Source organism: Poecilia reticulata, chromosome 10 (genome assembly GCF_904066995.2).
Source record: "Poecilia reticulata chromosome 10, P_reticulata-male-v2, whole genome shotgun sequence".
Lineage (NCBI taxonomy): Eukaryota > Metazoa > Chordata > Actinopteri > Cyprinodontiformes > Poeciliidae > Poecilia > Poecilia reticulata.
Window position 1 is genome coordinate 26,987,692 of NC_088839.1, and position 15,843 is coordinate 27,003,534.

Sequence of the window (15,843 nt, forward strand, 5' to 3'; positions counted from 1 at the left end):
CAGTGTCTTATAAATTGCAGGTGAGTTTGTATTGTATCATGTTAGTTTAATATCCTGATGGCCCGAGTTTCACAACCTTCCCTCAGTTAAATGTTCCTGAACAGAAGCTTTGAGTTTAAGCAGAATCTAAAAATAAACAAATCAACCCTTCCAACTGCTTGGCAGACGAAGGAGGTATATTAAAAAAAAAAAACCCTCTAGTGCTGTTTACAAAGAGAGTGAGCTCCAACTAAAGTGCATGACAGGAAAGTTATAATCACTGCCTTTCTCCGTGCGTGGAGTCACGCTCGGGATGTGGATTCCAGTGGCCACGTTAGCAAGAAGCAGCTTATTGTTGGATTGAAGGTTCAGACAAACAGAATGACGCCAACCGCCTCAAATACTCTCCCGATGACGGCAGAGGCCACTCCAAAGCAGAATCACGATAACACCATTAAAGAGCAGACGGTAAATCAGCGCACAAACCACACAATAAGACCTTTTTATTTTTAGTTTCTACGACGTAGAACCACCAAGAATGTAAAAGCCAAACCAGTTGAAAACAAACTGACCATCATGAGGTCCACTCACTCCGGGCACTGGTTCTGAGCTGGGATGCCCCACAGCCTCTGCTGCGGGTTCCCAGAGTATCAGGTTCCGGGAAACCCCCCATGGTCCAAAAACACAAAAGGACAGCTGGAGCCAAAACCTCCAGCCGCCGACCCGCTAACGCGTCACCTCCCGGCAGGATGTGGAGGAGGAGGAGGTTAGAGGATGTGGCTGTGACCCGGGAGTTCAACGTCTGGCGGTGAGAAACGGGGGTTTACGAGCTGAGACAATCACCCGATTATTGATTAGCTGCAGATCATTTAAAATACCGTACCAGAACACCGGCTCAGAGGCTACTTTCACTTTAGCCTGAAGTGACTCGTATCAGATTTTTTTCTTGACAGTCTGAACAACACAGATCAGATTTTTTTTTCAAATGCGACCCAGGCCACTTGGATATCCAACAGGTATCTGATCTTTTCAGGCCGCGTTCATCTGACCTGAACATCGTCGATACGCAACAAATGTCACTATTTTGGATTTTGCTATGCAACAAACGTCAATATTTTGCGTTCTGCTACACTCAAGCGGGGAGAAAAATGGCAACCATGGCGGACGATAATGAGGATTAAGTTGTTCAAGTGCTGGCCTTTAAAATCGTAAGATATGCTCCACCAGTAGCATCCACCTTTACTTCCGCAAACACTGGACTCTTCTTCTTTTTAATGGCGGTTGGCAAAAGCACTGAGCACGCTCTCTATGTGTGATGTTATCGCGCCCTCTGCTGCACATGTGGGACACTTTCAGGTCGTTTTCAGTTCATACTGGAGATCATATACAAGTCCATGTATTTGGAAGTATGAACGACCACGCCGAAACATTCAGATTTCACCAAAACAAATTGGAATTGAACATTTAGGCTGACAGTGTGAACATAGCCGAGAAAGTTAGGCGGCTGCTTAGGGACCCCACACCACCAGGGGGCCCCCAAGAGCACTAAGATAGCAAGATAATTTATGAATATTAGCAGTGAGAATATTTCAATGTCTAGTGATTCAATGTTGATTTTTAGGGCTATGATTCAATACAGAAACGAGTTTTAATTCATGGGCATTTTTCTTCTATTCATACGGTCTAGCATATTCCATTTAAATGATGTGACAACAGTTAAAAATTTGGTAACACTATTTGAAGGGGGATGAATAAGACTGACATGACACTGTCATAAACATGACATAACACCTGTCATGAACATGAATAAGCCTTCATGAATATTTATGACTGTCATAAAGTGTCATTTGGTAAATCATGACACTTTTAATACAAAGTTGACATTATTTAAAATGTCTTTGTTTTGACAACTTGACATTAACCAAGAAATCATTACTGATATAAATTTGTTATAAAAGTATTACTGATTGCACTTTAAAAATTGGATAACTTTATGTTATTAAAGGTAAAGTTTAATCAGTTTTGTTTTTTGGGAATTTGGAGGCTTTTTCTACCCATTTTTTGTAACTAAGCAATCAAATATATAGCAGAAATTCTCTATACGGAGGATAGAAGAAGAGTCAACCACGAAAAATTATCCAGAAGATAAATAGTATGTCTTTACAAAAAGGGGGGAAATGATCCACCAAAGGTCAAGTTTCAACTGATTGGTCTAATCTTATTTTTAATAAATTGAATTAATCCCTTCAGACATGATTTTTGTCTACAGAACATTTATTTTAATTTTACTCCACTTCAGCATTGAAATATAGGGGGGGGGTGTATTTAAAATAATTTCAAGAAAGTCTGAGAGTTAACACATAAAAAAACGGATAATTATGAAACCACAAAAAAAAAATCTATAAAATACTTCAATATACTATTTAATTTGCATGGTAACACTAGTTAATTAAGCATTAGCTAATATTTCCCAACTCAAGTCCATTGGGAAGGACATTCAACTTTGAAAAAATCCCACAATTTAATAATGAAAATATTTTTCAATGCAGCTTCAAAATATTAAGAATTATAAGAGTAATTTTACTGGTTACCATGAACTTAAATTACTCCTTGTTTCAGAGCAATGTTTGTCTTGTCTGATACCTGAAGCCCAGTCATATCTCAAGTCAAGATTTATAACTTCATTGTCATCATTGGTCAAAAAGAAACTATTCAGTAACAAGAATCATTGAAATGACAAAATCACTATTTTTTTCATGTTCATTCCAGTGGATGTGGGGTTTTGGAGATAACTGGTTCTTTGCTGTTTGCTATGTTTTTATTTTGAGTTTGGGAGATTATTACGTAAACAAAATAAATTATCTGTCACCTGCAGCTGTCAGACAAATATATTTTTTATATACGACTAAAACAACATTTTACCTGTGATAAAATGTCAGATTTTGGCAATGTAAAAAACTTCCCGCCTTCAATGTAACCTAAAATGTGCACAAAGTAAAAAAAAAAAAAAATCAATCTGAAATATTTTAAAATAGAAAAAGATCTAGATCTGAGGATGTTGCTCTGAATGAACCGCCACATTCAAACTTGTCTTAAATAGGAGATGGAAAACGCCCGCCATCATTTAAAGTCCCCAAAAATAACGCTCAGTGGGTCAAGTTACATTTCCTAGTAAAAGTTGAGATCTACTGAGAGCTTCCAAAGTAGTAGAGGGATCAGGCATTTCATAACTCATGAGACACAGTTCTGATGAAGAAAATATGGCGCAATTTCCAAGACCTGAACATGATTTCAAAAGGCCAAGGCCTAGATAGTTTCCCAAAAGACATCTGGAGATTCCTGAAAACATGTGGCAAATAAAACTGAAGTGCACCATACACACAATGAAGCATGGTGTTGGCAGCATCATGCGTGGGAGTTGTTTTTTCATCTGTAGCCGAGGCTTCAGATAAGCTAGAGGGAATAAATGTTGGAATTAAGATTTGCTATACTGAAAAAAGTTGTTAGAAAAATAAAAGATACTTCTGCAAACACCTAAAAGATTTCAATTCGACAAGATAAGTCACATTTAAGTTGAAAATATCAACCTCTGAATGAACACAAAATCTTACCAAGTATCTTTTAAATTATATTCAACTGGTACTGTGTTGTTGCCTAGCAACCCCAGCCAAGCCCAGGCCTGTTACCTAGCAACCCAAGCGGAACTCCTGCGCTTTGCTTAAGCAAAACAAAAGCACAAAATCTTAGTACTTTTGGTCCAGTTTTTAATGCAAGTATCTTGGCACACTTGAAGTAAGACAAAGCTAACTAATAAGTAATGTTTTAGCAAGACAACAGCTTCATGTTAGTCATTAATGTTGATATATTGACAAAAAAAAGCATTACTTTCACTGGCAGATTCATTCATTTACAAAACATTGTCCTATTAGTAAAATAATCTGCCAGTGAAAATAGTACTTTTAAATCAAATCTTAAAGAATTATTTACATAAAACAAGCTCCTATAGCTTGCTGAAAAGTTACTTGTCCTATTTCAAGTGCACTAAGATATATGCTCTAGAAACTAAGCAATAGATCCTTAGTAAGATCTTATATTTTTACAGTCCAAACATTTCTTTGAAAGTGGCTGGTCTCTCAACGTGTAAATAAGGATAAAAGCAGCCAAGGTCTGCAGAAAAACTTTCAGAAGTTTCAGAAGAGCTGCCTTGAAGGAAAACTGCAAACTTCGCTTTTAAATAACAGAGTACATAGAAGCAAAAATCCAATTCAATCCAATCCTCTGTGCTAACAAGATGACACAGTGACATGTGCTGATCACTGCTGATTTTTGATGTTTGCAGGAATAATCCGCCTCTATAATCCCACCTAATTCATAGAAACGTGCTTTGTCAGAGTTTAGAGCTGTGTTGGCACCTGTTTATCTCCCAGAAGTTAATTTTCTCCTCAAACATCTCCAGTGTTCATGATGCGATTATGGCAGACTTGGAGGATTTTGCAATAAACAGCAGTGTAAAACATGCCCCATGATGTGACTCACTGCCTGTCTAACCCACTTGCTAGGATCTGAGCCAAGAAGTAAACTACACAGCCACGTTATCTTGGCTCCAGTGAGCAGCCAAGTGCAGCAGGAGGAGCGGAGCAGACAGCAGGGCAGTCGGGCAGCTGTGACGTTTTATGGCCTGGACCAGACAGCTGGGATAGAGGTACATCTCACCTCTGTTGTTTCTTCCTGAAAAGCACTCAAACTTCATAAGTCCTGAAATATTTTCAATATACTTAGTAACAGCATAGTGACTTATACTTGAAGAAAAATCTAAGACTAAGTACATTAATACTAAGACTTCAACCTATTATACCTCATTGTTCCTTACATCTTTTTCACAAAATCATTCTAAGATGATGAGATTTTAGTCACCATTAACACCCTAACTCAACTCTAAAAATGGCTGCAAACAGATGCACGATTATACAACCGTACATCTTCGAAAAGCAGAAGTAGAGTCTCCAGGACAACCAACAAGATTGCAGCAATTGGTTTCTGGATAGTAAGTCAACAACAAAACACTTGTCTTTTTCAGCAGCCATTGTACAGCGAATTCAGAGGTAAAACCAGCTGACCAAATGTGCTGGAGCTCTGTTTGGGTTGATAAGCTTTTGAAATGTCTTATTTTTCAGACACCAGAAAACATTAACTAATTGCCAGGGTGGGGTTTTTAAGCATGTGCTGTTTTTAGGAGGAGTTGAGAGCCAAATGGAAGTATAAAAAATGGACAAAATGTGAATTTTCATATTGGGGCCCCTTTAATGCATATGCTTGTACTTTGGTGTAGGCTACTTATTGCTTATTTCTGCCACAAAGTACTTAAGGTACCCTTATATGAAAGTTCTCTGTACATTGATTTGTGAACTTAAACACAAAATGGTTTTAATGTACTTAAAGTACACTAAAATATGTATTATAAGTATACAGCTCTATATTACAATGGGCGTAAAGAGAAGAGTATACTTCATTAAACTGAAACAGAGGCCAGAGCTTTTAAATTTGGCCACATCAGTAACATGAAGAGCCAGTAGTGGCAAAATATACTCATATTAAACTGATAAAATATGAATAAATTGCTGTCTCTGCATTCAATTAGAACTTCTTAAAAGTTAAATAGCATTGAACTTTTTTCACATGAATGTAATTTGACAGAATACAGACAAAAAAGTTTTTTATTTGACTAATAAAATATTTAGGCACACAACTATTTTCTTACTGGCTCTATTTGCGTCTCTTTAGAGTGGAGGACCACATTAAACATTTTGGCGTGCCAAATTTGGCCCCCGGACCTTGAGTTTGATATGTTTACTAAAAATAGTTGAGTGTACTTCTTGTACACTTCAATGTATATTTTAGTAAAGTATACTTGAAGTATACCTGTAAACCAACACAAGTATGTTGGCTCAACTCGAAATGAACTTCAAGTGTGCTACGTCTTGCTAAAGGATGACGACCATCAACCTTTTCAGTGAGGAAGGAATCAGTGAAATGGAGGAAAACTCACGGGTGAATCTTCCCCAGTGGGTCTCGTTTCGCCTCCCGCTGACCGGTGTGTCCGTCCGCTGGCTGCGATCGTCCCGGATGAGCTGGCATTCACTGGTGATCCCTTCCACCGCTGCCTGTGTGACCCTGAGAGAGTGAGCGGGGAGCCCGACAGCTGGAGCAGATGAACACATGCCGAGGGAGGGAGAGGAGGAGGGAGAGACGGGGTAGGACGGCCCATTCTTACCCCCCCGCTGGCCCCCTGCGCTGCCACCCTCCACCCCTCCCTGACCCCCCAGGCGGGGTTGCCAGATCTGACTGACAGTTTCCAGCCCAAACACAACGTAAAACCCGCCCAACTCCCCCCAAAAAAGAAAGAAAAATCCCTCCCAAATCTCAACGTGAAGAGTTGGGGAGTTACTTTTACTTTAGTAACTTTTAGAAAAGAATATACTTTCAGGAGTATTTTTACTGCTCTGTACTTTTTACTTTGACTTGAGTAATTTCTGCTCTGACTCAGAGGTTAGCAGTGTACCCAAAAATATTTTGATAAAACAAAGAAATCTGATTTCCATAGAAAAGGCAGCTGTAAATTATTGTAGATCTGAAACATAAAATCCAGCATCATTACCATGTTTAAATAAAAAATACAAACAATGTATTAAATTGGGATGGCTTTTGTATTATCTTTGGATTTTGTGTTTTTATTTTCAGTAACAAGAGCAGTATGTGGGTCATTTATTCTTTAAAAACCTTTATTTTACTTAGTGGAGTTTAGTAAAACGGTCTGTCAAAGTCTGCTCTCGAGTAAATCACTGATTTACTGTGAAATTAATTAAATGCTTCGCGTTGTACTTTACATATTTTAGGAGGCTTTTTTTTCTTTTGAAAAGCAGTGAAAATTTCCCTGTAAGATTTGTTTAAATGCATCAACCTCCAACCTTGAGCTGGAATAAGTTTGTAACATTTTTATATTGTTGCCGAGGGCCATGCAAAATCACTTTGAGGGCCACAAATGGCTCCCGGGCCGCACTTTGGACATCCAAAACCTAATTAGGGTAAAAATTCACAGTGTTTTGGGTTTTGCAAACGACTCGACTTTTTGAACACGAGACTTGTGTTGTGCTTTTTTTGTCCTATTAATTTATGAAGTTGTTGCTCTTTATTAACCAATGGCTGTTAACCGTTGATGATGTCACATTCCACAGATTCTTGACATTTCAAAATAAATCAGTAAAATAAAACGCTGTTTTATTAAACGTTTTGTGATTTTCTATTTAGAAACAACTATTTTGAAAACATTTTCAGTAAAAATCAACTAAACGTAAATTGAATTGATTTATTTCAACGGGATGGCGCATATTAACATACAATATTGTGCATTATTAAAGATGTAAAGTTGGTGAAAATTGTTTTATATATTCTTCAAATTAATTTTATTTAGTCAAAAAGTTATTTCTCCTGACATTTATTGATGTACAAGTTTAAGCTGTGCTGCTCTTGACGGTTGGTGGTTACCATAGCAACCAGTATCTGACAGCTCGTCCATCTTTCTTTTCCTGTTGCCGTTAGGGCAGAAGCTGGACGCTGACCACCAGCTTTATTTTTTCTTGTTTGAATAAATACAGAGAAACTGAGTGTGTTGTGAAGTCAACCCACTGGAAAGAAGGGTTACAAGTAGCTAAGTGCTAATTTCCATCCGTAGTCCCATGAAATTTTAACAACAGCAAAGCTATTCTTATTTATTTTTTCCAGCTCAACGTGTTAAAAAGAAGCCCAATTGGGCGGAAACCTGCCCCAATCTGGCAACACTGCCCCCAGGGTGAAATTCCTGGTCTGCGGCCCAAATACCGAAATTCCAAATCTGTCCAAATCACACAGATTCACACACACACACGCGCCCCCTCCTCTCCGCTTTCCTAGTCCCACAACACACCTGGTTTCATTTAAACCAAACCCCCGCAAAAGCCCCAGGCTCCCCCACCCTTCTCCCACTTACCCCCCATCTATCTGTGCTCACCAGCTTTTCCTTTTTTCCAACTTTAAGCCCTCGCTGTCGTCCAATCTGACATGAGGGGATATTTATAGCAGTGGGAGAAAGAAGTTAATGGAATGTGGACCAGGAAAAAAATCAAGCCACTTTCCAAAGAACTACCGGGGAAAACTTGTTCGTTTCTTCCTGAAAGAAAATGCAGGAAACTATAATCACGCTCCTTTCTTGTTTGCACATGACTGAAGGATTTTTTTGCGTTGCAAAATGAGTTTTAATATATGATGCAAACTAATCGGGATGTTGCCTAACCAAAGGTAGTTCTTATGAGTCAACTTGGGGTCAAACAATGAAACAGCAGAAGGAAAAGAGCTTTTAAATGGAGAAATTAGTGGGTTATTTTAAAAAGTAATTGATTAAATTTAACTCCAGTTCCATATGAAACTAGTTGTATCCTTTAAACTTTCAAATATTTCCACGACAACCCATACAAATTAGTTTATTCAAGTAACAGAAGTCTACTTGAAAAACTTCTCAGATATAATTAGCTGTATGAGTGTTTGTGTGGTGTTATATTTTCTGTTTTATTTATATTTTATTGTATATTAATTTTTTTACTTGAATTACCTTATGCTATAATCTGGTACAATGCATCAGATGGTGACATTTATGTTTGAGCTGTACATTACATTCTTTTTTTAAACAAAGTTTTATTATTATTATTATTGTATGATGTCTGAAGTTGAATCGGACCAAATCTCTCCCGGTTTAGTTCAGAATTACCCAAATTATTTCTGTTTTCAAAATGATAAAGAATCTGCTTCCAATTAACTCAGATGTGCCTGTTAACCAATCAGAAGCTTCCACAGCCATGACATCATCATCTGGGCGTTCCCTCATTGCTTAAAGAGACCGTAATCATTCTGTGTGTAAACGTCTTGACTATGAAGGCATGAATAAACAAATACCTGACATATTCTGTCATTATTGTGGTGTCTAGCAAATAGAAATAATTTGGTAATTCTAACTGACTTAAAGCAAGAAGTTTGGTCTGATTTAACTTAAAACAGTGAGGAAAAAAAACATTTCTGTCTTTTTTTGGCATACTTAGATGTTGAGTTTCAACTGTATTCCTATTGCAGTTGAAAATCTGATGTTTTAATAAAATGAAAGTGGACAAATTTTAAATGTTGACATCTTTCCACCTAAATTAAACTAGAAAAATTGCTGTTCCTAGCGAAACAGCTGTGAGAATGCAAATGTGCAGAATGATTGCTGCAGAATATGCAAGAAAGAGCATAAGAAAGCTACAGTCATACATGGCAGAAATCTTATGCTAAATAGTAAAATTTAGCAATAGATATAGCATAGCTCAGAAGAAGAAGATGCGACACCAGGAGATTTTAATACAAACCCAGACAAAGAATCTGGTGTTTTTTCTGGTGTTTTCTTGTTTTATCTTTACTCATTAACGGATGTGATTTGTTGTTGGCACATTAGCTTCAATTTATACCAAATAAAATTTTAGCCACATAAGAGATGTTTTGTTCTCGAGTAACAGCTGAATATGTGATCACGTTTCTAAGTAGTAATCAAATTGCAGACTGTTAAATTAAACATTTGTAAATTTTAATGTGTATTTTCTGCCAATTTGGAAATATGGCAATGTTCACAGAGCAAGCTGTGTCTTGCAAAAACGTAAGAAAAAAAAAATTGTTCTCAAAAGTAAAGTTTTGAAATAGTTTTCGTCTCACTCTACTGAATGTGTGTGATTACATCGAATTTTGCTCTGTCTTCAACAAGTCATAAAACAAATTTGAACAGTCAAATATCTCCAGCAATGACTTTGGAAAGCAAAAATAACCTTACTGTACATTTAAAATAATTTTTTTGTTGTACTTGTACATTTTAGCCGCACAAATGCCTAAGCAGTCACCAGTCCCACCATTTTGGATGCCGACGTTACGACATGGGGCGTTCCGTCCCAATTCTCACATTTTTGAACACTTGTAACCTTCAACTGAGTCCACACTTCATAGGGCGTAGGGTTCAGCCTGAGTACTGGGGCCGGGTCATGAAAACATGCAGCATTTACAGCCAAAATATTTGCCGGAAATGGTGCATATTGTAGATTTATTTTCGGAGTAATGATATCAATAAATACCTGTCAAAATATCGCCACTGATGCATGACGTCCACTTAGTGGACAGGTGATCATTTGTAATTTCTCCTAATTCAAAGTCATAGGTCATGTTAGTCTTTCGGGGTTGCTTCATGTCACAATATTTTTTGTTTACCTGCAAGAGTTTTTACAGTAGAAGGAGGGACTGGAGATTCCTGAGCATTCTTTTTCATCTGTCTGCCATGTTGGATTTAACTATATTTTCTTGCACTTGCAGTGGATGGCCAGTAGTTAGCAGTGTATTGAATGATGCACCAGTGTTCACTTTAGTGGTCTGTGTGCATTTACAAAATGAAAACCCACATATATTCACACGAAAATGTCTTTTAGTTTGCTGTCTGCTCTCTGGTATGCATGAAATAGGTTATATATATATAAAATGTGTGGTCTGAGGCACCAGCAGGGAGGTGTTTCTCTGGAGTCTCAGATGTGCAGAAGTTTGTGAAGTCAAGATCCTGCCTGTGAGACAAAATGTGGAAGTTCAGGACATATCTGAAATATTTTTAAAACAAAATGTTTAAATGATTTCATTCATGTGGGACATTGTAATGAATCCTGCTGTAAGGCTGCAGACAGCAAAACAAGTAAAAGGCTTTGCATACATCCTATGTTTAAGTCGCATTCATGCAGTAGGCCAAGGACTAGCACAACATGGTCAAGATTATTTTAATATAAAATTCAATGCATAAAACTGTAACTATCTGATCCACTGAACTTACAGGACCCTAATAGCAACTGATTTAATGTCAGTAATATCAGCTCATGCAAAACTTTGACGAGGAAGGTCCTGTTTAAATGTAGACTTCTGGCCTGAATGAGAACTTCAGCTGACTGACCTGAAACAGTCATATAAAATAAGTCTGCTGTCTTACCACTACAGGCTGTAGCAGTCTGCCACTAGCTCATGGCTTTATCCAAGAACAAAGTCTACTGGAGTACTGGGATCTTACTGAGTTTTAGCAATGCATTCACCAAAAAGCTGTTCACTGGAAATCTGGCAGCAGGTGCTTCAGTGAAGGTGAATCAGTCTCAGGTTTTGTCAAGTTGAGCTTGTTAAATATTTTCATGATTCTTAAAGACAATAATTTTGAGATACTGGTAACTCTGCCATGTTTTATCCTTCTAATCGGTCAAATTTAAAGGAATCCTACAAATCCTCGGCTCACTTTGCTTTGTACTTTGTCATGAAAACGTTTGAACTGAAACTGACTGACTGAGCAGCCAGATATTAAACCAGTTTTTATATCTGGAGAACCGTGGATCAGATGTCAGGGGCGGCCCAGCCAACCTGGCAGAGTTCAGTGTCCGTCCTGTGATTGGACGGATCGGTGTCTGTCCTGTGATTGGTGGCTTCCTGTCCAGCAGGAAGTTGTGAACAGAGTTTAAAAGCTGCTGTAGGCCTGCAGACATTCACATGGAAGCTGGACCAGATATGGTTCTGCTGAAGGTTCAGCTGCTGCTGGGGCTGGGTGAGTCGGACACACTGGACACACTGAGACACTGACATGTCCACTGGCTCTGAATGCTATGAGTTATGTTGATCTGAGTTTTATTTACTGTATTTATTTAGTTCATTATAAAGCTGTCATTTTGGTCCCTCATTGTGGATTTATTCAGCTAAAAACAGAAACTTTCTTCTCCAGGTGTTGCAGTGAGCTCAGCATCTCTGCAGAAGAGGATCGTTGGAGGTCAGAACTGTAGACACGATGAGCGACTCTATCATGTGATGATCTTTAGATATACTCAAACGAGACAATTTCTGTGGAGGATCTCTGATCAGTGATCAGTGGGTTCTGACTGCAGCTCACTGCTGGGACTCAGATCAGGATGGTGAGTGAGAAAAAGTTTGACTGAAAACTCACCAATAACTGATTGTTTCTTTAATAATTGTCTTTTTTTTTTGCCTAGGATTAATGAGGAACTTGTAGGAGTTCATCCTGGAGGTGCTCCAAAGCGGATGTATGGAATCACTCAACGTGAAGTTTATATTGACAGTAACGGTCGTCAACATGGCATCATGCTCCTGAAGCTGCCAGTAAAGATCACAACTATTCAACCAATCAGACTACCCGACTGTCCAGATACTCTATTGTACGTTTTATCTTCTCAAATTTCAGAACTTGGTTCTTGATCTGTCAGATGAGGAAAATGTTTGAGCTCTGGTCTCCCAGAGTTGGTCGTTTCTCTTAATGTGACTCATTTTTAGTTTTTCTTGTGTTTCAGCGGCACCAAGGTTCAGTTTGCAGGTCACGGACCAACACAAGTTGGCTTTTTTAACAAAAGAAGTGAGATGAATGTTCACATTTCTCGTTGCTTTTGTTACCTCAAAATGATTCAGATGATTCGAATCAGTTTTTAGACTCTCTGCTGAAGCTTCACTTAGCAAGCCAGTTGGCGTTTCGATCCTCAAAAACTCTGAGATAAACTTCTTAAAGCTGAAATAGGAAGCTCTGAGAAAACTGTGAGCTTAGCCTAAAAATATGAACAAGCATGCAAAGTGAGCATGGTGTACATGAGCTTGATTGACAGCACTAAGACCCTCCTCTTGGCTCTGATTGGTTGTTTTTGACCTGGCGTGGCACATTTCTGCAGACAGCTAGAACAACAAGGAGGAAGTGGAAGAGATCAAGCTTATCATAGATAATCTGTCTCATATTAACCAGGAGGACATAGTGACAGTTTTGATACAAATGTGAAAAATACATTTTATACAATAACCACAGATAACAAGGTGATATCCTGAGCAAAATGTGTCAACACTTAAACAGACTTTGTGTTAATGCTGCTTTTCCTCTGCAGTCCCACAAAGTCCAGGTGATCTTCAGTGTGCAGAGTTAAAGATTGCTAAACATGAGAAGCTGGAAAAGGCACGGGTAAAAGTCGGGGACTTTATGTACAGTTACCAGAAGTGGTACAGTGTGGGAAGCTCTAAGAAGGACCCATCTCACGTACGTCAGTCTTTAAACAATTTTTTGCACAAAATTTAGACATTTTCTATTTTATCAGATAAATCACAGCAGCAAAACAACTAAAAGCTTTGTGTTTGTGACAGGGTGACTCTGGTGGAGGACTTGTGTTCAAGAACAGGCTGTATGGCATTGCTGTCTTTGTTGGAGATTCACTGTATGCACTCACAAAACCAACTGGTTTCCTGGATGTCTGTGCTTACAAGCAGTGGATAGATGACACAATTAATTAACCAAAATGCCTGGGTTGCTAAGTGTGTCTATTGTGGCTAAATGTTCCCAGCATCATAAAATGACTAAGTTCAAGTTTAATCTTTAAATTTAAATTTTCAGTTAATTAATTTTCTGATTTACAGCTGAATTATTTGGGGATTTAAATTAATCTGTGATAATATCTTATTTCTCAATAAGTAAAGCTTCTGTTTGTAATAATCAGCAATAATATCCAGTCACTAGGAAATAAATGGCTGTTCTCTAATCAGATTGTCTCTCTTGTGCTTATTTCTGGTTGTTAGTGAAGAAAATGGCAGATTTTAAAATATGTTGAACTTTAAAGGCTGTTAAACAAACTTAAAATCCAGAAAAACTACTTTTAAAAAAGTTGTAAAATAAATATAGCAAACTTTTTTGCAAAATATAGCAAAAATATTTGCTATATTTTACTTTCGCTAAATGTAGCAAAAGATATATAATTCGGCAGAAGCAGAAGTTTGTATAATACATGAATTTTTTTTAAAAGTACAATAGTAAAATTTAGCAAAAGATATAGCATAATTCAGAAGAAGAAGCAGAACATTTTGATTAAAGTTTGCAGGAGACCTTTGTAGACGGTAAAAGCAGGTCGACGGGCAGAATGCTGACGCAGATAGAAACAGAAACACATTGAAGAAATCGAAGGTGTGACATGTCTGTACTCCAGAAGAGTCTGACAGAAAACTTTCTGGAACTGTTGCAATGATTGTCATAATTTCTTAAAGTAGACATCCGTGGCTATGTTTTAATGCATAAATTATGTCTGTAGAGTTAAATATGTATGAACAAGCATGAGAAGTTAAAAAAACATCAGTTGGAGAATTCCTCCATAGGATTACATTATAAACCTGAAAACGATCAAAAATCTGCATAAAACTGAAACCGCAATCATGGAAAAACTGCAAGATAATCAAAAGCCGAAACATTTGAATATAGTTTACAGTCTTGACTTGTTTAAAAGTTGAATGGAGTTTTTATGTTGAAGGAGACAGAAGTGTGAAAAAGCAGAAGTTCTGTGGAATTTTGTAGAATTTCAATGTATTTCAATGGGGCTGAAATTTGCACAAAAGCGCAAATAATTCAAAAAGTACAATAGTAAAATTTAGAGAAAAATAGAAATCTCCAGAAGCGAAATGTTTTGATATATGAATTAGAAAAATCAGTTAAAAGTTTGCAGAAGTAGTTAAAGACCGAAAAACATAAACAGAATCTTAATCGGTGAGAATGCAACAATTTTACTGATTGCTGATTAAATGAAATGTAGCTGATAAAGATGCAAAGATCGATTCCTCCTAAAACAAATAACATTACTGACAACTGTGAGCGTCCTTCATGGGACTCTTAAGTAACAGTGTCTTCAGTCAGAGGCTTTTTCAGAACCACTGTGATACAGACTGCTACAGTAAATCCTGCCCACAGCCATAATCAACATTGAATTTCCTTTTGGGATTAATAATGCATTTTTGTAACTAGGTTTTCTCATTTATTCCACGTTTTTGATGTGAACCTCCAGTATTTCTGGGTTTTCAGAGCCTCAGCCCTTTTGTGTGCTTTGTTTATGTTTGGTGGCAGAAAAAGCAGCTGTCATTACGGCCACCCCCTCTCCAAACTGGACCTCCTGGTTGCTCCCCCATGGCCACACACAGACATCCCACACACATGATGTTCAGATCCTGTTTAAAAACACTCAAATAGTTCAAACTCAATGCAGCATTTAAAAAAAAATAAAGGACTTGATTCACTTTCCCCCTTCTGCTCTCTTATCTCCACCCAGCACCCAGCGGATAATAAATCCTGTGTCTGTGCTGGGTTAATGGGAACATCTCAGCCATTTAACGCCGCACATAAAACACAAACACGTGTTAAATGGGGAAAAATAAAACAGAACGACACTCCAGTGGTAAAACCTTTATTTTATTTATAAACCAAATTTACAGAAACACAAGAATGAATGCGGCAATAATGCAACACAGAACGTAAGAAATGGATCTCTGCCAAAACGAAGAGAGAGAGAGAATAACGGCTTCAGCGAGGGGGCCGATGAACCGGGAAACAAAAAGCAGAGAGGAGGGGAAACGCCTCAGTCGTGATACATTTTGAAGATGCAGCTTTTGATCACGCCCATGTATCTGTCCCACACAGCCTGGTGTCTGAGGGCAGAGAACAAGCAGTCAGTGGGTGAATGATGCAAGGCCAGAGCTGGCAAGCAGGAATTGTGAAATCTGTGCAAAGAGAGTAAATGAGGCAACCAGGGTCCCCTGAGTTTAACCAGGGGGTCTTTGCTGCTATTTATGAATATCTCTTTGTTAGGCCTGAAGCGGAGCGGGGCTGTGTAAACCTTTAATTACATTCCTGAGAGTTTACATGAGAAACAAGGCGACTACAGTTACAGAAACCACATGGAAGACATGCCAGAACAGAGATGACAGCTTCAATGATAATGACCTGAG

General features: G+C 38.0%; 4 protein-coding genes across 5 annotated transcripts in view; 2 read left to right on the forward strand and 2 right to left on the reverse strand.

Moving 5' to 3' along the window:
• efemp2a (EGF-like fibulin extracellular matrix protein 2a) overlaps positions 1-6,275 on the reverse strand; it is a 21,505-nt gene extending 15,230 nt beyond the window's left edge. Inside the window, exon 1 of the mRNA XM_008420808.3 lies at positions 6,026-6,275. The gene's annotated coding sequence lies outside the window, so the exon portion shown is untranslated. The remainder of the gene's footprint in view (positions 1-6,025) is intronic.
• ccdc85b (coiled-coil domain containing 85B) overlaps positions 4,576-15,843 on the forward strand; it is a 26,090-nt gene continuing 14,822 nt past the window's right edge. Inside the window, exon 1 of the mRNA XM_008420802.3 lies at positions 4,576-4,681. The gene's annotated coding sequence lies outside the window, so the exon portion shown is untranslated. The remainder of the gene's footprint in view (positions 4,682-15,843) is intronic.
• yif1a (Yip1 interacting factor homolog A (S. cerevisiae)) overlaps positions 4,590-15,843 on the forward strand; it is a 49,575-nt gene continuing 38,321 nt past the window's right edge. The window contains exon 1 of the mRNA XM_008420799.3: positions 4,590-4,681. The gene's annotated coding sequence lies outside the window, so the exon portion shown is untranslated. The remainder of the gene's footprint in view (positions 4,682-15,843) is intronic.
• fibpa (fibroblast growth factor (acidic) intracellular binding protein a) overlaps positions 15,287-15,843 on the reverse strand; it is a 28,091-nt gene continuing 27,534 nt past the window's right edge. For both annotated transcript variants that reach the window (XM_008420804.3, XM_008420805.2), the window contains one exon: positions 15,287-15,543. In XM_008420804.3, coding sequence (XP_008419026.1) covers positions 15,474-15,543 — 70 coding nt within the window. In that variant the 3' untranslated portion in view covers positions 15,287-15,473. The remainder of the gene's footprint in view (positions 15,544-15,843) is intronic.